Here is a 21,159-nt window from a genome sequence, read left to right on the forward strand (position 1 = left end):
CCAGTGTAGTGAATAGCTGGGATGTTGCTACTGTATACTGGCAGTTTGTATCAAAAGTGGACCACATTTCTTTGTTACAAGAAGAGCAAAGAACCACACTGAAAGCTTTTCTTGGTGAAAAGATGTTTTTGCTTTTCTCCTGACATGCTTTTGCATGACTTTGTTTCGGCGACTGGTTCCACTAATAGTTAACAATGATAGTGGATACTGGGTTGAGTGACTGCATCAAAACAGTCCTTTCATTGCTCTAATAAATGAGACGGACAAACAGCTATCCAATCAACCTCTGAGATCTTTTTTCAAAGGTTCTGCCCTTTCCAAAACACAGACTCCTCAGTTTTAAGGCATATCCCATGGATATGTAAAAGTGTATAGGCGTGTGAGGTTAATATTTGCCCAAGCAGGCTTTCACAAAAGAAAAGCCTTTTGCCATCGCTGATTGTGAATGACTGAGCCCTTCAGGAGGTTTCCTTTTGTACCCAACCATGGCACTATCACCTCTTACCATTAATCTGCTTACCTGAGGGATGTACCAGGTGTTTCTGTTTTTAAACTCCAAAACATTCCCTATTTTTCCTTGCACCCAAACCCAACTTTTGCACCTGTCCCAACTTTTGTGAAACATTTTGCAGGCATCAGATTCAGAATGTCTGTTAACTTCCAAGAACACAATACATCTTTGTGAGTTTAAACACTAAACATCTTGTTTGTGCTGTTTATTTGAATATAGTTTGAAAAGGACTTTCAAATCTCTGAATTTAGTTTTTATTTGTATTATAAACATTCACATTTTTGTGAATTGGGGTTTGTAAAAAGCACTAACACTGGCGAGCTTAATGATATGGAAATTGAAACCATAAGTTTGTGAAATGCAGTTGTGAGCTCTCTTCAAGGCCATCAGTTAGATCTGAGCTCCACTGGCTGATGGGTTGTGATCTGTTATCGTCCCTGTGGCCTGGCCTCTCACAGACGGGCTAAATAGGTGGTCTCCCTCCACTGGAGGTGGAAATGAATCTGGCCTCAAGTCCTCACTCCTTTCTGCTCCCTCTAACACCCAGCTTGTCTCCCCTGTCTACCTATCTAGGCCATCTCACTTTGTTTGACGTGACCGGTGTGAGCAGCAGCTCTCCATGCGTGTGTGAGTGTTTGTGTGTTAAAGCCTCAACTTTCCAGAAGTACAGACTGATCAATTGCAGCAGGATTTTATTCAAAAAGAATTACCTTCGATTCTTTCTGCGCCTGATTTGAAGCTTCAAAGCAGCCCAGTCAGCTAAACACTCAGGGACTCGCATTTTTTCCGCTCTTCATCACTGTCCATCACGCTGCCCAATTTTTTCAGCATCAACAAAGGCCTTGACAGAGTGACATAGTCAAAAATAATGGCCATCTGCCTTGCATGAAACTTTTGTAGTCTGATTAGCATCTCTCCTCGCTGTCTCAGCATGTTTCTGGTCCAGGAGCTTTCACTGTTTGAGTTACAGAGCAGAAGCGGCGGCACGGATCAGGACTTTCCATATATACATGTAATAAGGTTCACTGGTTGTCTAGCCTTTCTGCGGGGTTGTAAAGCTGTCACTCCAGACAGTTACACCGCTTCTCCTCTCAGCCTGTGTGCTCTTTTATTAAACCTTTACAGGAGGAAAGCTGTGAGAGGATAATAAAGTTAAGGCAACTCAGAGGATAACGCTCTCAGTACAGATCTGTAGCAGCGGCGATAAACCCTGCAAAATTAACCTGCCATTCAAATTTACCGAAAAACAAATAAAACATACATAAATTATTAATCTTACTTAAAAGTTTACTGAAGGACTTGTTTTTTTAACTTTCTACTTACCTCTTGTTGTTCAATAACTTCCAGTAGCTCTACGGGGAGTTAGCATCAGTCAAATATCCGTTAGCATAAATCCAGCTAGCCTACATTATCATACGCTCAAGGATATCGGCATTGTTTGAAAATACTGACACTTAGAAGAAGTCAAAAAACATATTTCGTAACTTCAGTGCTTTTCGTGCCTCTATTCAAGCGTATCTGAAAACGAGAATATTTGATTTGGCTGGGCCCCTGACAAACCCAGTGCATGGGCCCTTATTGATGTTTCAGTCCATTTGTGTTGGATCAGAAGCTTAGGTGCTAGCATCCTGGCTAACCGTTGCTTCATTCTGGAGCTGGAAAGTGTGTAATTGGGTTCTGATGTTCAAATTATTAATTGAGACACTTTTTAACCCCTTTTCCACCATTTTTTGGCCACTATAATTTGCCACTTTTCATAAACTTTGTGCAATTTCTGCCTCTTCTTATGCATTTTTGTCACATTTAAAACCCTTTTCATATTTTTTGCCAATTTAACCTTTTTTTGCTACAATTCAATTTTCATTGTTTTTTAAGCCCATTTTTGCCAATTTAAACTACAGTTTAGTTTTTAATACACCCATTTTTTTTAACCTTGCAAAGCACGCCCGTTTCCATGTTTCTCACTGGCGAATCCATCTTGCAAAGCTCCCGTCTAACCTGTGTGGACCCGGTTAGAACGTGACAGGACCAATCAGAGTCGAGGGGCAGTACTTTCTAGTGCGACAGAGTCGTGACATATGCATGCAGCACCGAGAGGCTGGTGCAATTATGGCGGAAGACATTAGCTTGGACGTAAAGTGTAAGTTCGATCAGAGCTTGACATTTCTTTGTTAAAAGAAGAACAAAGAACAGCATTGAGTTGTTTCCTTTAAAAAACGTCAAAAGTCGTTTACTGGCATGTTGTCATGGTTCGCATTGTGTAGTTCTCTATGGAGTTTACTCCTCAGAAGGGGCGCAGCTCGGTAGCGGCTACGTCACACGTTTTGTTGCTCTAATTGGCCTGTAAAGATGCGACTGGTCGTTCATCCAATCATCCTCCCAGTTTTTTTTTCCCAGGCTCTGCCCTTTCCTAAATGCTGTCTATTGAAGGTTTTCTAGATATGGTGAAAAAAAATCCATCTGGCGTGCCAGGTTACAAATTTTTAGCACTTCAAATGTCTTTTCACCATTTTATTCTGTTTTTTAAAGTAAAACTGTTTCTGACTCTAACCCGTTTTTGCTTTTCACACACATTTTTGTCATTTTAACCCATATCTGCCCTTATTAAAATCCCATTCAACACCTTTCTGCTGATTTTTGACTATTGTTACCCATTTTTTGCCAGTTTTTCCATCTCATTTGACCTTATTTCTGTCTTCAGTTGTCCTTCATGGTATTTGTGTACTTGTCCATTTTAGTGTTGTTTCTGAATCTATGTGATCGTGTCTTCTATGTTTTATGTTTTTTACCTGCCTGCAAAGCAAATTTCCCCCAGGGGACAATAAAGTTGAAGTTGAAGTTGAAGTTATTTTCAACCCATTTCTGACACTTTTGACCCATTTCTGCCTTGCTCTGGCCATGCTGCCTCTGTTTACTAATTTTGCTGCTATTAACCCCTTTTTTATCACCTTTTAAGCAAATTTCCTCAAATTTAAACCACATTTCATTGTTTGATACGTCATCTTTTTCCACTTCAACCCCATTTCATCATATTTTCTGCTGAATTTAGTCACTCTGCACCCATTTTGTCTCTTAACCCATTGTATTCTCCTTAATGCCCATTTAAGCCACTCTTTGCCTATTGCTGCCTCTGTTGACTCATTTTCGCCACTTATAACCCATTTTCATTACTTTTAAATCCCATTTTTGCCTAATTAAACCACATTTTAATATTTGGTATACACATTCTTGTACTTTAAAGCCATTTCACCATTTTTTCTGGCATTTTTTGCCTCTTTTACCCCCTTTTTACCACTTTACACACATTGTTGCCATTTTTAACCCATATCTGCACAATTAAAATCCCATTTCACCACCTTTACTGCCCATTTTGCCTTTTTTAGCCCATTTTAATTTTGTTTTATCAAAGGTGTACATTTTTTCGAAGGCTTTATGTACTACTGCATAAGTTAATGCTGCTTTGATATGAGTGGTAATCATTTAGGTTAAAAAAAATGCCACAGTGTAGGCCCAGCTTAGGCCATGGTAACTTCTGGCTCTGCCCTTCTTTAAGCGAAGCTATGCTAACACCTCCTAGCTCGAGCTGAATACTAAACTAAGGTAAATATGTGTCCTCATATTGTCGTACATATGTTAATGTTGGGTATCCCAGTAGAACATATTTAAGTAGCTTTTTTTATCATTTATGTAAAAGAGTTGGAGATTTAATACCATTTGCTCAAAATAAGACTAAAAGAATCAGGTTTTTTTAGAGATACAAAGAGAGTTGAACAAAGACCAACCTCAGTGTGTTTATTTTGGGAGGACTGAGCATTAAAAATAAGCAGCTCTCTTGCTCATGTATCTGTGATCTCCACAATCAAGGCAGAGTTTGAAGATCTGCGCTGACAAAATTAATGTGACAAATTACACTGAGATCCATCACACACTACAGGACGAGCTGTCTCTCCACAGTCTCGGTGGAAGCTTATTGGACAGCTTGGCCGAGCTCCAGCGCGTTGTTGTGCTGCAGATTGGTCCCCAGCAGCACCTGATGCTTTGTCTCCACTTTAAACAGCCTCCGCCTTCATTTCTGGCTCCCTTCCTGACACAAAACTCCCCCGTGGAAAAGAGAGAAGTGAATTGGTGTCTGCCTCCCTCTCAGGTACAGCGTTCACCCCCCTCCTTACCTTCTCTTCTCCTCCCTCCTCCTCTCTCAACAGCAATCCGCTGCCCACTCAAGCAGCTGTCAAGGTGAGGCGGTTTTACATGGTGAGGCTCCAATGCCCTTGTCCAATTTCACTTTGGAGTGAAGCTGGGCTGAACATGCCAATCCTGATATTACCAAACAAATTAAATCACGCGGTTGGGCGCAGAGGAGAGGGAGAGTGCTGAGGATGCTGGGATGGATGGCAGGGGGGTTAGGAGGGAGGAGGGGGAATAGTTGTCAACCCTGCCGAGCAGCTCTCTGGCGCCTCTGATCAGGACATCCGAGGAGGAGAGGCATTAATTGGCTCTGGATGGAGGGCAGTGCTGGTGGGAGACAGCTCTGGGGCTGGCGGCAATGTTCACGACAAAGCCATGATGGCGGCCAATTAAAGGCCTTATTAGAAATGAAAGAGCTACATGAGCTGCAGGCGAAGTAACAACCCCACCTGTCACACAGGGAGAAAAACATTAGGTGATGTAAATTAGCATCTCTTAGCATGTTTGTTGTTTGGTGGACTGTTCCAGCTTTTCCTACCAGATGCTATGTGGCTAAGCTAATCATTAACTTACTGTTTGTCATGTACTAGGAAAAGATGTTGATGATTTAAAGGGTTACTTTAAGTTTGCATCAAATGTGACATTATTCCAATGTTTGATTTGCCCACATTACTCATAGGACTTGTGGAGTTCTTTCAAAGTTACAGTAACATCTGTAAGCTTTTGGACAGTGCACAGATTTGATCAGATTGCTTATGTTAACTACTACTATGGCTTTGAATTAAAAGATGTGACTGAAGTGCAATCTTCAAGCTTTGATTTTAAGGGGTTCAACAAAAAAATATGGACTTTAGTTTGGATTTTACTGCCATTTTATCCAGACCACCTTCATTACAATAGGCTCAAAAGTATTTGAACAAACAAGCATAACTAAAACTAGAACCATAGATGTTAAAAACCCAAAGAAAATCCTTTATGGTCAATAGCTGCCTGAAGTCTAAAGCATATTGGTATGACCAGAGTCTGAGTTTCCTCCCTGGAGATGCTCTGCCACACCTTTGATGCTGCAGCTTTCAGTTGCTGCTTTTTTTGTGGGTCTTTATGCCATTGCTTGGTGCTTTTTCAAGGACTTTTTGCTTTTGGTTCCTATTTTTATGTGGGCCTTTGCACCTTTGACCACTAGTTTTTCAAGGGTCCTTGTACTTTTAGTTGGCTCTTTCTTGTGGGCCTCTGTGAATTTGGTTGTCTGTTTGTGGGTTTTTATGCCATTGGTTGGTGTTTTTTGGGGGTCTTTGTGCCTTTGGTTTCTGCTTTCTTGTGGGCCTTTGTTCCTTTAGTTGCTTGTTGTTTGTGGGTCTTTCTACCCTCAGCTTTTTCTTCCATAACTGAAAATTTTGCTCTATTGGGCTGAGATCAGGTGACTGGCCAGGCATTGGAAGAATATTTTCTTTGCCTATGTAAACTCGTGCATTGCTTTCAGAGTATGTTTTTGGTCATTTGACTTTAAGGTGCCATCCTATCAGTTCAGCAGTATGTGGTTGAATGTGAGCTGGCTAGATTCCATGTCTGTCATTAGTCAGATCAAGAGCTTGAAACGGTTGTGTCTGGTCTGAAAATGGACCAGGCACAGTCGTTCACAGTCTTCTGGAAAACCACCCTCGCCAACAGACTGATCAAAAACTTGCCCAACTGTTGTGTGGTCCATCAGGATGACTTCTTCAAGCCCCACGATCAGATTGAAGTTGTTGAAGATGGCTTTAAGCAGTACGATGTCATCAGTGCTCTGGACATGGACGCCATGATGAGTACGATCTACGCATGGTTGGATAACCCAGTGAAGTTTGAGATCTCATGGTGTTAATAACACCCTGGACACTGAGATCGTCCCAAAGTCTGACACTAAGGCGGAGGAGACTCACATCCTTATTGTGGAAGGCTTTCTGCTTTACACCTACGAACCTTTGATCGACGTGCTGAACCAACGTTACTTTATTTCCATCCCATATGAAGAATGCAAAAAGAGGAGGTGCTCTAGGAACTACACAGTGCCAGATCCACCTGGCCTGTTGGATGGCCACGTCTGGCCCATGTATTTGAAACACAAGAACATCAGTCTTCACAGTTTCAAGGAGAAGAAGCTTTGGGTAGCGTTTAGTTGTATTGCAAGCCAGTTGCAAGCACTACCACCAGTATACTGATTAGCTCAGATGTAGCTAAAGTACATATAGTGGCAGTTTTATCAGAACTAGACTACATTTCTTCAAAAAAGAGCAAGAACTGCGCTAAAAGCTTTTCTTGTTGGGAAACATATTTTTGCTTTAATAAACTTCCATCATTAAAACTTAAACCAGGTCAAACATAGTTGAAGAGCTGTGACGGGAACACAAGTCTACCTTACTTTTTCCTCCACTCAAAATAAATGATTGTCCTCCTCAACCTGTGTCCATCAGTGGGTCATTCCCATCACTAATAACTTATTAACCATCCAGTGAGACGCTGAGATTGATGCTCTTAAATGTGTAACATAAGCAGACAAAGATAGCTGAGGGGAAGCGGTGGTCCTAAAACCAAATTACAACACTTCATCAGAAACTGAATCCAGAGGTTTGATCATAAAAACACGAGGATCAGGAGGTGGAACATTTAATTCAGATTAAAAATGTGGTTTAGTCTCTGACTTATCCCTGCTGGAAATATGTTTTATTCTCTTTATTACTTGTTCAGTTACTCAAAAGGCTTTGAAATTTAAGCCATCACCTGGGATAGATAGCTGAGTCATTCTCAAAAGTTATATCTGAGAATCTTAGTGAAATAACCCACAAAGTGAAGATTAAATTTTAGTAGAACTCTGTTCTCTGCTATAAAAGCTAATGGTGGAAATATAAAATCAAGTGTGGCAGTGAGTCACTCATGAGCTTCTATTCAGGAGAATCAAACACTCTTAAAGTTTTTAAAAATAGATTTCTGAATGGAAGTTCAACTACAGTTGAAAAACTTGAATAACTACAATTTGAATAACTTTGCTTTATATATGGGTGATTTCATTCTTTTATAAACTTGGCCTCAGTGAAAATAAGAAGACAAAGATAAAGCAGGGTGTGTGAGGTTGACAAAAATCTCTTGGGTCTTGTTAAATGATTTTAACATATAAATGAGTGTGTCCCAACAAAAAATCCATGACACATCCTGGTCCTGATTTAGGCCAATTGGAATATTAAATCAGTGCACCATGCCTGCTACTCTTTGTATTTGCCTGTATATTTGTCAGTCAATGTCTTTGCCAAGGCTGCTGCTATTTTAACGGTAGAAAAACATCACTAACAAAGCCCACGTCAGAGCTCATGACTGTTTTGTGGGTACATGTGCCAATCAAATCTCTCTGTGTTTATCAAACCGACAGGACTGGCAGTACAACCTCAGGTAGGCTAGCTGTCATGTCAAAAAAGGAAGTCAGTGTTTTCTATAGAGCTCGGTGAGAGTTGCAGCTTTCCTCAAAAAGTCCCAGGTAATGAATAAGCAGCATTTTTCACACAATGAAAGTGTTACCCACAGTGGAAATGCAAACTAGCAAACACAATTGGTACAGACTCGAAGTAGAACTGACTTCAGTGAGGCAATGCTCCAATCTACAGCATCTGTGCAGAACCAAGATGGCTCTTGCCAATCAGCATCATTTGAGGTGTAGTGATTAGCTTGGATGTAGCGATAGCGTAGCTGCAGTTTTATCACAAGCGGACCACATGACTTTATTAAAAAAAATAAAGGGCAAAGAACAGTAATGAAAGCTTTTCGTGATGGGAAAGATGTTTTCACTGTTCTGCTGACCTGCTTCAGCATGAGTTTGCGATAGTTATGGGGGGGCTGTAGTGTGACTATACAGTGGCTGCTGGTGGAGCCATTAGCTCAGATGTAGCCATAGCGGCAGTTTTATCAGAACTGAACCACGTTTATTTATTAAAACAAGAGCATAGAGCCACACTGAAAGCTTCTCTGAGCTGCACGTCCTTCGACAGTCTCTGGCATGAATTTGCCATTCAAACACTACGTTAGTGCTAGCCTGTATAGCTAAGGTTAGCACCGCAGCTGCACATGTTTACTATCTCATCTTGTCTTGTTGCTGTGATTGTCTCGTCATAAATGTGACAGAACGTTCGTCCAGTCATCTTGAAAAAAACGTACCAAACGCTTTGTATGGGAGGTTACCCAGATGAATGTGAAATTTATCCCTGCAACGGAGATATGAAACCGTTTATCTGGCATGTCAGGTTAGGCACATGCTGGTCCCGGTGTCTACACTCAACCAAAACTAGCACAATATGATAAGTACAGACCAGTGCTGCCCAGATTGGCTGTTACTTCTTGTTTTAAATTGAGGACGCTGTTCAATTATAAGTCCCCTTGTCTGGTGTATTTACTAAACCAGTGGGGGTCTCCTGAAACTGAGAGGGGGACGCCAGATGCCTTCCAAAAAAACAAAATTGTTTAAAATTGATTTCAAATTGTATATTTTACTAATTTCTATGAAAAATATATGCATAAATTCTTTAAATGCAAAATAATAGTCATTTGGGGAGATATATGCTGAAATCAAAGTAATATTTTCAAAAAAATCCCTGAAATGTAAGTCTGCACACGACTATCCTTGTGTTCAACACCTTGAGCACCCTCAGGTGCAACCAAGGTCCCTGTTCTCTGGCACCGTAATTTTGGGGGTCATGGGCCAAAAAGTTTGGGAACTCTCATATTGAGCTGATAACTGACGATTTGTTTCATTCAGGAATTTTTGATAATGAGGGAGAAATGCACTAAAAAACTCACTTCTGTGTTCAGAAGTGGTCCAACGATGCTCTAGTGTCACCTCCAGCGCGAATGTGGAAGTGCACTTATAAATGCATTTTTCCCTTATTATAAGAAATTTATGAATTGAAGAGGGAGCATCGATTTTCTGTTAGGTAAATATGCCTTATAAGGATCTGTAGTTTCATAGCTTGTTATCAAGTCCCACAAGTTAAGCCACAAAATCAACATGGTCAAAGAAATGGTGAAGTTGACAGGAAGAAAACAAGATTTGAATCATGGAGTGTGAAAGGATCTATGTTTGCAGAGAATCATGCATACCCTGAATTTACACAGACTCAAAGCAGGACTCATGTCAGGCTGAAACAGCTTTAGGTACCCTTCTGTTTGACCACCTTGTTCATTCAAATCCACCCTCCTTCAGACTCTGACCTGCTGGTTTGAGAGCCTCCTTGTTCTCCTCTAGCAGAAACATTGACCACAGGCAGCACGTTTCCAGATCTGTAACCCTCAATCAATGTGTTCAGCAGGGAAGCAGAAAGGTTCACACCCAGCTCTACCGCACAAAAATCGATTTCTGTAGCAGTTTGATGAGCTAAAGACAGTTTGACATCAGGAATCATGTGAACAGCACTCAGCCAGTCACTAGTGTGGTTAGAACAACGGTTGATTAAAGCAGGAAATAAGCCTGGACATCAGTCAGGAGCCAGACAGGAATGGGAAGAACCAGGCATTTAAACATCAAGTATATATATTTAGAGGAACAGATGTCCAAATGTTAATCTGACCAGTGGTATCACTTTCTGCAGTCATTTATCTGACTCTGGAGCAGTGGTAGACTCAGACGTCAGAGGGGCAGGGCAAAAATAATAAAAAAGGGCACCTGCTTTATGTGGTGGGACAACAGTGCACAAAAAGCCGTCACACAGTTCTGTTGAAATAATCGGAAAATATGGCTAGGATTAAATCTTTTTTTTATGTGATTAAATCTACAACAACTCTGTAGTAGAAGAGATGAGGACTATGAAATATTCAGCTATTTATTTAAAAAGGACACACAATGGCGCTTGTCTTGTATGCAAATGCATGTACTAGGTCCTGATCAGCAAGACTTTGGAGAATGACAACTGCACTGGAGCAGTTGTCACTGGTGGTGTTGCAAATATAGTTTTTAGATCTTGTGAGGTAAGGGCACTTTATCAAGTTTTGTCCGATGGAAGGGCATCCTTGGGTCCACATTTATGTTGTTTTATTTTTTTCCAGAGGAAGGAAACGGCATCCTAGAGGGCACTCTATCAAGGTTTTTCCACTGGAAGGGAATCCCAAGGTCAATTTTAACATGTTTTTTTTTTTTTTTCAGGGGAAGGAAACCTGGAGGGCACTTTATCAAGTTTTGTCCACTGGAATGTCCTCCTAGAGGGCACTGTATCAAGTTTCGTCCACTGGCACAGCATCCAAAAGGGCACTTTATCAAGTTTTGTCCACTGGCACAGTATCCTAGAGGGCACTCTATCAAGTTTTGTCCACTGGCACAGCATACAAGAGGGCACTTTATCAAGTTTTGTCCACTGGCACAGCATCCTAGAGGGCACTCTATCAAGTTTTGTCCACTGGCACAGCATCCAAGAGGGCACTTTATCAAGTTTTGTCCACTGGCACAGCATCCTAGAGGGCACTTTATCAAGTTTTGTCCACTGGCACAGTATCCTAGAGGGCATTCTATCAAGTTTTGTCCACTGGCACAGCATCCTAGAGGGCACTTTATCAAGATTTGTACATTGGAAGGGGATCCTAGAGGGCACTTTTTCATGTTACATCCACTAGAATGTCCTCCTAGAGGGCACTGTATCAAGTTTTGTCCACTGGCACAGCATCCAAGAGGGCACTTTATCAGGTTTTGTCCACTAGAAGAGCATCCTTAGGTCCACTTTAACCTGTTTTTTTTCCATGAGAATGAAACCTGGAGGGCACTTCATACTTTTTTTCCACTGGAAGAAAAAACTAGAGGGTACTTCATCAAGTTTTGTCTGCTGAGACAGCATCCTAGTGGGCACTGTATTCACTTTTTCCACTGGATCAGCATCCTTGAGGGCACTTTATCAAGATTGTCCACTGGAAGGGCATCCTTGGGTCCACATTTACATTTTTTTTCCAGAGGAAGGAAACCTGGAGGGCACCTCATCAAGTTTTGTCACTGGACAGGAAGCCTAGAGGGTGCTTTATCAAGATTTTTCCACTAGAAGGGAATCCTAAGGTCAACTTTAACAGGGTTTTTTTTTTCAGGGGAAGGAAACCTGGAGGGCACTTTATCAAGTTTTGTCCACTGGCACAGCATCCTAGAGGGCACTTTATCAAGGTTTGTCCACTGAATGGAATCCTAGAGGGCACTCTATCAAGTTTTGTCCACTGAAAGGGGATCCTAGAGGGCACTTTTTCATGTTATGTCCACTGGAATGTCCTCCTAGAGGGCACTGTATCAAGTTTTGTCCACTGGATAGGTATCCTAGAGGGCACTTTATCAAGTTTTGTCCACTGGCACAGCATCCAAAAGGGCACTTTATCAGGTTTTGTCCACTAGAAGGGCATCCTTAGGTCCACTTTAACCTGTTTTTTTTTCCATGAGAATCAAACCTGGAGGGCACTTCATACTTTTTTTTTCCACTGGAAGAAAAAACTAGAGGGTACTTCATCAAGTTTTGTCCGCTGAGACAGAATCCTAGTGGGCACTGTATTCACTTTTTCCACTTGAACGGCATCCTTGAGGGCACTTTATCAAGATTTGTCCACTGTAAGGATATCCTTAGGTCGACTTTAACCTGTTTTTCCCACTGGAACGGCATCCTTGAGGGCACTTTATCAAGTTTTGTGCATTGAAAGGAAACCTAGAGGGCACTTTGAAGGGACTTTATCAAGTTTTGGTGGGTTTTCTTCAACATCAGGGCATCTGTCAAACAGAGCATCTGCTGACTTGTTGACTACAATGTTTTAATGCTTCAGGTTGGTGCAAACTTTCTCCCATGGAGTAGTCACAAGTTTTAAACTCTGCTCTGTTTTCTGCTTGATAGTTTTCCATATTTTCTGACATGATGATGGGCTCCCTTGTGGGTTGAGTTGATTATATAATCCTGTAAACTGTCATTGACATGTTTAACTCCTCTGTCTTTACGAGGTGTATCTGTGCATATTAAAACATGCAGCTTGCTGATGTGCTGCTGCATCTCTCTAACTTTGAAAAAAAGGGACTTTGATTGCTTCTCGTACTGCTGCGTACAGCTCGGGCAATTAAAATCATAATGGCAGATTTTTTCGACAACAAACTAATGAGCTCAACTCCTCTGAGTGAAAATGTCATTAGAAGTCGTGATGGGGCTTCTTCTCTGAGAAACAAAACAAAAGCCTCAGCTGCTTCATGTGAGATGTGTTGCTTGTGAGACGACAGATCGACACACAATCGCTATTTGATTAATGCTGTTTGTTTACACAGCGATACAAAGCCACGTCTCCCCCTACTGTGATACATGTCTGACACAATGAGATGTATAATTGGATGCTGGCTGTGCAGACAGAAAGGGAGCTGATGGCATCCTGCTCTTGAATGATGAATTGTGAAAAGAGGAAAGAAGAGGATTATGCTGCTTTTAAAATATTTCCCTCCTGTCTCCTGTTACTTTTCATTACACTCACAGGAGGAATGTGACAGCTTTAGTTGCCACACGACCAAACAGATTCTGAAGAAGTCTCCCTCCTCTACTCCTCCCTTAAGCCCTGCTTCCTCCTCCCTCTCCTCCTCCTCCTCCTCCTCCTCCTCCTCAGGGGATGTGGATCATTGGAGGGGGAAGATTTCATCATCGGGCCCTGCCAGGATCTATTCCAGCTTTGGTGTGTCCTCCTGAGATCTGTGCTCTGTGCCTGGGCTGATGATGATCCAGGCTCTACACCTTCCACTCCCAGCGGAGCACATCAATCACCTCCACTCCTCTCACACCAGCTCTGCAGGAGGGGAGGGAGGTGTCGTGGCGGGGGAGGTGAAAACTTCACCTCAACTTTCAGCTGTAAGAGAGAAGTTTTGGGCTGGCTCTAGCTGTCATCTCTGCTCTTGAACTATCTGTAAGCAGGCAAGGAGACAAAAGAAAGCCGTGTGCTGATGAGTGACACAACATTAGAGGGTAGAAGTAGTCCATATTCTGCTGTTGTATATTATCAGCTGATATTTTCTTGCTCTGGACAACCAACTTGGGTATGACATAGACCAGCAGTTCACAACAGAGCCCTGCTTGGGCCACTTTCCTCGATCCTGCTCCCTCCTGCTGGATTCCTGACCATTACTGTCCACTTCCCCCAGCACCTTCCGTCCACTCCCACCAGCACAGATTTAACCCCTGGGTAGTAATATCAATGTTAAATCAAAATTTACCAACCTTATTTCCACATCATATATCTTTAAGTCATACAGAGGTGGAATTGTTTCTTGATCTCTGGAAAGTTTGTGCATCATAAAAACTGCTGCGCACTTCCTTTAGCTCAGACAGTAGACTGATCTTAACTCTGTTAATGTTGTGCTGTTACCAACCACATCATTAGATGCTTGATCCAATAAGGCCAATTTCCATTGAAACACTTCATATTGGCTCAGCATCTCCACGCGCCGGTGCATGTTTGGTTGGCCTACAACACAATAAGAGGAGTTTTAATCAGGGATGACAGAGCAGGTGCATGGCCACATTCAGGCATGCCAAATACGTTTCCCTGTGGGTGTGTTTCAACAAAGTTCAGCTGTTTTCCAGCTCTCTTATATAAAGAAAGAAAAAAAACAGAGTCATGAGCCCGTTGTGGTGTCCATCTTTTTGCGTGTGTTTGAAAGTGAAGGTCATCTCCTCTTTGTGGCAGAGTGAGCGTATGTGTCATACAGGGGAAGTGGCATTATGGCAGTTAATGGTAGATGGGGACGGGACGAGGGACAAACTCAAGCGAATGTTGTAACAGTTTTTGATTTTATAGAAAATCTGTACATATCATGACTTTTTTATGGCACCAGTTTCGAACCAGTACACCCAAGAAGTCTCCTGAGAGGAATCAAGGACAATTGGAGCAATGATGCAGTGTGCAAAGCAACACAGACACACAGACAGACAGGCTGCAAATTACAGTAGTAAGATAAGTGAAATCCTGGCTAAGATGAAGGTATACCTATGATGACGTTTGTGAGCCTTAAAAGTTATGAAACATCTGGTTGGTTATACTTCTTGGTCAAACATGTTTGATATTTATAATTCGAGGTCCGACTGACTGGCAACCAGTCTGGGATGTATCTTGGGTCTCCTCCAATGAGAGCTGGAATTGGTTCCAGACCCCCGCGACCCCAAACAGGATATGTGGTTAAGAAAATGGATGGAATATAAGGTCTGGAGGCTCTGACATTGTGAGAAGAAGATAATGATCAAAAAATGAACTTTGTCCCATCTCCACACAGGATCTCTGGAGCTCAGTCACAGTGACCATCAGGCTCGTGGTCACCTCTCTTAGTAAGGATATTCTCTCCTTGATTGCTTAGTTTGGTTAGGCGACCAGCTCTTGGAAGAGTACTGGTTGTACCAAACCTCTTCTCACCACAAACATAACTTTGCCTCATAACCAGAAGCCTCTCTTTCATGGATGTGCATGTCTAACTGAATCATATTCTACGTTTTATCAGTAAACAGAACCAATACATTTTATCAGCACTGTTCATCATCTGAAATATTGTATTCCATCAGTGTTATCATTAAGACCAAAGTTTTACCTATATTTCAACAGTAGAAATCAACTTCCATAAACTTCAGATGTACATATAATCATAGTTACACATTTACCTCTCCTGTTGTCACACTGGCAGACTCCCTAATGAAGACTCAGTATTTTTGAAGCGTTGCATTTTTCAGTGTAATTAAGTTTCAGAGTTTTAATCAAGTGCGTGGATGTGTGCCAGTTGGCAGCAACTTTTTCCTCCTCACAATCTGGTTTGTTATCTCGAAGATGAGTTTGAATATTAACAAATAATGCATTAGCTGCCAACTGTTAAAATAATCTCCTGCTATTTTTATCATTCAATTATGTGGTTAAAGTTTTCTTTCTCTCTATCAACAAAATGTCAAAATACTCAAGTTGCAGCACAAAAAAAAGTGATGTCTGGTTTCTACATACAACCTCAAAAACTAGTCACAAATTATATGAGTAAGTTACAGTGTAGTTACAGTGTTAAAGAGACAGCAGCGAAAATGAAGTGTTTCAGACGGAAGTTAAAGTAAGGGTTTTTCAGGATGCCGGTGTGAGAAACATGAGGAGTTTTTTGAGCTGTAAACCATGTGAAGCTACTATGTGGTTATCAGAGAGATGTGTAAAGCCTGGGAAAAAAGGCATAATACCCCCTCTTTAAGGAACATCTTTCTGCAATCGTTACACAATTTTTAGCCCTTTTTTTTTGCAGATTATTGAACCTCTACTGAACCTTTACTTCTGAGACTCTGCCTCTCTAAAATGCTCCTTTTATACCTAGTCATGTTACTGACCTGTTGCCAATTAACCTAATTAGTTGCAAAACACTCCTCCAGCTGTTTTTCATTCGTACCACTTACTTTTCCAGCCTTTTAATGCTCCATCCCTACTTTTTTGGATGCATTGCTGCCATCAAATTCAAAATTAGCTCAAATTTTTCTTAAATGGTAAAACATCTCAAATTTCAACATCTGATGTCGTTTTATTTGCTATGGTGAATAAAATATAGGTTCATGAAATTTGAAAATCATTGCACTGTTTTTATTTACATTGTACACAGTGCCCCAACTTTTTTGGAATCCTGTATTTGCAATGCACTGATTATTATTTGGATTTTTGACAAATGTATTTATTCAAAAGCCAAATCTGGCCCTGATCACGGCAGCTCACTCAGCCTGTTCCTGGTCCTTTCCTTAGCTTTCTTCAGGCTTTTTCATGTTTTCTTTGTTATGTTTGCACCAGGAATGGCTGCATTTGGTTTGTGGGGGCCATTAGGGGTCATGTGGTAGGGTAGGTAGCAACAGCATTATCTGCTGCATCTACAAAGCCTGGGTCTGCTTAAGGTGGAAATGCTACTTGGGTTGTGGTTTCAGCTCAGGGTCACATAGTGCATGTGAGATGTCTTTTTGATGAGTACTTGTCCTTTCATTGGGGCGTAAGTATCTCCTGTTTTTATTTCAAGTAAGGGTTTGACTTTGGCCTTTCCAGCTGTCTGACATTCAGACCAATTATAGAAAACTCACTCATATAAAATAGTCTGTACTTGACACCAGACTTTTAAAGAAAGTCCTGATATAAACTAATGTATGACTCAGATGTAAACTGGCATGACTCACCTTTTCACTCACCCTTGGGTCACGCAAATGCCCTTCTCAAAGTGAAGAGAAATAGGTGATGGTAAACACAGCCTTTCCTCTATTTGCAGAGCTAAAACCCTAAACAAAAACACAGCAGTCTCATAAAAAGAGGGCCAAAACACAAATAAAAGTTGTTGAAAATTCCTGACACTTGGTGTTTAAAGCTGAAAACCAACAGTTTCTAAGAACCATCTAAAATAACAGTTATTTCCTGAGTGGATCACAGAGGAAGAAGTGAGATGTCGGTGTGTAAACATGTTGGGAGGCAGAGTTTGTGCGTGTGAGGATCATATAGAGGCGAACAGAGATATAACCTTTGTTTATGAGTGCAGGCGGGCTTACTGACAGTCTGTGTAAGTCAAGCGAGGCTGCCTTACTCGCACATCTACTGCCACGCATTAATCAAGCTCCGGGGGAGGAGAGGAACGCCTCGACACACCTCAGCAGGACTTTCAGCCCGGAGGGAGGGAATGACCACAAGGTTATTGTACCTCCACGAGAAACACAACGAGCAGATTCAACACGCTGCGCTGAAACGCCTCTCCATAAACGTCTCCTGACTGTGAGGATGACGGCGTTAGACTTGTGTTTTTACGTCTCAAGAACAGTTCGTGTGGAGTCTTTTCACAGCGTGAGTTATTACTGCAATAATATCCAGGAGTGCGTCCTTCAGGGCGATTATGGCCGTGACAGTGATGCAGTAGATGTGAGGCACAGATGGGGATTACTTCTCATTATTGCTGTTTTACAACTGCAAAAAACAGCAAGGAAAGAAAATAATATTTGTGAGCATGGCTGAAACTCATTTTTATGATCCATTGCTTCAAAGTGTCCTAATAAACAGTGTGAAGAAAGAATCATGAAAGAGCAAACACAGCTTCTGTATTATAAAAAGAGCATTTTATTAAAACAAAATGCTTATTTACAAAGCCAGTATAGTAAGACTTTTGTTGGAAAAAGCACTGTACCTTTACAAAAAAAGGGAGGAATATGAAAAGACAGCCAGCTCGAGTGAGAATACAGCTGTTTTAGATTATTACAGTGTCTGTGGATGCAGATTTACTTTGTTACATTACAGCAGGCCTGTTCATATAGCTCAGGGAGAAGGTACAAAAAAGTTAAAGAACAATCTTACAGGATCACAGTAATCCCCATTCAGGGATAAATCAAAAGCTACACATTTTTACGTTTAAATACAAATTTCTGAAGACGAATGGCTACTGTAGGAGGGAAGAAGCTGAAAAAAAATCTCATCTTTTGATAAAAAGAACAAAGATAAAGTCTAATCAAGTCACTGAAATAACTTCCAATGTCTTAAATAAAAAAATACAAAAGCTAAATTCTGAAAACACAGATCTTTGAACTGTCTCCTTTTAATATTGAAGACACGGTGACATCGCACAGTTCCTGTTTGGTTACAAAAATAAATAGGAGTTGGAGTCCATAGAAAGATGCTATCAGTCCAAATATCAACTATAAAGAATTCTGGTGATCCTGGTTCGAACCACGACTATCACAGTCAGGGTCTTTCTCTCAGCTTGGTCCTCTCAGAAAACTATATCAGTGTATTTTTAATCAAAAACAAAACCAACTCCTCCATCCCTGCGTCTCCTCTCAGAGCCAGGGGTGCCAGGCGGGGTCCATGCGGCACAGGTTGTCCAGGCTGTTTGCTGCAGCCACCAGCGTGTTCACTTTACTCTCCCCTCCCTCAAACTGAGCCAGGTTATGGAGGCGAGTCATGATGGCCGTGACGGCCTTCTGGACCAATGAGACAAGCTGCTGGGAGTCCATGTTCTCTGGTTGGCCTGCCGGGGACAGGGGCATGGACGTGTCCTCCTGGGTCTTCTTATGCCAGGCGATAATCTCGTCACGAAGGACTGCCTTCAGGATGCCATCGACCTATCAGAGACGGAGGAAATAAATATGTCAGAGTCGGAAATTAAATAAAAACATAAATATTAATACAGAGGACAAGCTCCGCAGAGAGCAAATGTCTTTTATGCAATCTTTGTTCATTAAGCTTTCATTTATATCTGACAACTATAATTAAAATCATTTTATAACAGCCTGTTATGAAGAAAAGTATGGAAAAATACATTTATTTAATCCAACTGTGTTCAATTAGTTTGTTATGCAACCCATCATTAAGGAACACAGGACCTTATGAAAAAACCCTTTTCTTTCCAATGAAGGTGTCAGCCCAAACACAATGGTTGTTGCCATTGTAAACATACACATTAAACAGAACCATGAAGTGACTGAGTCATTGTCCACAGGGAGATCTTTCTATCCTGTTAGCAGCTCATTATGGTAGCATAGAACTGAAATACATAACCATGTAAACCATGACGGGACCACAACACCAGCAATCATCACCTCACTGAGTACACACTGTTCCCCCTGTTAGCCAGAGCGGGGGAAACTGTTTTCCATACGGAGCCCAGGCCCGTACCACTCGGCCTTCACGAGTTCACATGGTCCACTGTTTTGTTTATTTGTATCTGAAGCACTCCTGCTGCCTCTCCATCAGTCAGACTTTAAGTATGAGTCAGAACTAAACATAGACACCACACGCCTGTCATTACTGCCCTGCTGCAGATCCACCGTACAGCCCTCGGGCTGCCCGCGCTCTCACTGATTTGTTTTTGTTTGGTTGTGCCTTAGAAAACTTCCTCTGCAGGTTTATGTAAGTCTGAGTGGTAAAGAATCTCACTGGAGCTTGAATCTGACAACAAAACACTGCATCAAAAATATCCTCACTACTAGAGTTTGCCTTCTTTAACCTCACAGTTTACATTTTTTGGAAAATCCCCCAGAAGTGTCATGGCATCCGGGTCATGTTCAAAAACTCAGACATTCAACTAAATGTTATAGCAGAGGAGTAAACGACGTGTTTTGAAACCGGTACTTATGGAGGACAGCTGAGTCTCCTTTGGGCTTGTTATCAAGCTTTAAACTGTTATTTATATCAGATTGTTTTAACTGTAATAATATGATTTTTGTAAAATAAAACCATTCTGATTGCTGTGTAGACACCACAGAAACTCAACCATAACTTCTAAATAGCGATCAAATTTAATAAAAACTGTGTCCTCTCTCTCTCTCTCTCTCTCACAGCAGCTTTTGGTTAATAGCTAAAGATCTGTTGTTGTTCTACGAGATTTGGTTCTTTTCAAAACAAATCAATCAATTAAGTTGATTGTGGCACACACTACAAGATAATCGGGTCGATTATTACCAAGATTCCCTCCTAGTGACTATAGTCAGTAAAGGTCAGATTATTTAATGGCTCTAAGGATTATCTTGGCAGATTTTCCTGTGGTGTGAGGGCTGTTAAGAATGATCCATGTCTACTGTACTCAAGTAAAAGTACAGTTACTTTGGTTAAAATTCACTCAAGTAAAACTAAAAGTATTGGTCTATAAATTTACTCAAGTAGAAGTGAAAGTAATTAAATTAAAGTTTACTTAAGTACTGAATAACTACTGTGGGGTTGTACAGTAAACTATGATCTTTCCTTACTGGCAAGAACAAAAGAGAGTAGATCTCCAATCAGATTGTTCAGGTTAAGTGAAGTCACACCTCTATAATAAATAAAAAAAACCCCCAGCAAAACAGTTAATTAAACTCCCATAGAGTTTGATTAAAAACTTTAAAAGTGCTGTTATTGGTCCAAATTTAAGCTACACTTTTGAAAGTGTTAAACAATATGACAGAGGAGCAGTAACGCTTGAAAACTGTGGCAAGGAGGGTCTCCTCTGGCAAGAACAAAGTAGAGTCAACCTCATAGCAAGGCAACACGCATTATGCATTCTTAAGGAGTACCTTAAGTCACAGCCATAAACTCTAACTCAGTGGATAACTTCACTCATGGTGCAAATGTGTCTCACATCAAAAACAACAACAATCCACCAGAAATATTAGTCAAGGCATCCCAGCAGGAAACACTGTACAATCTCTCTTCTGCTCTGTATGTCAATAACAAACACTAATGCTGTCCTGCTTCACAACTCTCACACCACACATCACCAGCCAACCAGAAGGATCCTGAGAGCATATCAACCAACCAAGTGACTGTAAGGTCAGTGGTTTACTTTTATATAGGAGATCGAGGGTTCAAATCTCATTCAGGGCACAATCAGTATCCAGTGTGGGCCCCCTGGGTCCTTAGGGCCATGAAAACCTGTCCATCTCTAATGTATGTTGCTTTGGACAAAAGCATCTGCTAGATGACATTTTAACATTTTTTTAGATATAGTTGAACAGCCAGCTTTCTCC

At 41.2% G+C, this 21,159-nt stretch overlaps 1 protein-coding gene and 1 pseudogene across 1 annotated transcript in view; one reads left to right on the forward strand and one right to left on the reverse strand.

The window, feature by feature from the left end:
- The first annotated feature begins 6,311 nt into the window (after nucleotides 1-6,311).
- LOC121528571 lies at nucleotides 6,312-7,188 on the forward strand (annotated as a pseudogene).
- Nucleotides 7,189-17,799: 10,611 nt separating this feature from the next.
- The window catches only part of LOC121528013 (transformation/transcription domain-associated protein), a 136,132-nt gene continuing 132,772 nt past the window's right edge, over nucleotides 17,800-21,159 (reverse strand). Inside the window, exon 72 of the mRNA XM_041815111.1 lies at nucleotides 17,800-18,780. Coding sequence (XP_041671045.1) covers nucleotides 18,496-18,780 — 285 coding nt within the window. The 3' untranslated portion in view covers nucleotides 17,800-18,495. The remainder of the gene's footprint in view (nucleotides 18,781-21,159) is intronic.

This window comes from Cheilinus undulatus, linkage group 20, assembly GCF_018320785.1.
Source record: "Cheilinus undulatus linkage group 20, ASM1832078v1, whole genome shotgun sequence".
Taxonomy (NCBI): domain Eukaryota; kingdom Metazoa; phylum Chordata; class Actinopteri; order Labriformes; family Labridae; genus Cheilinus; species Cheilinus undulatus.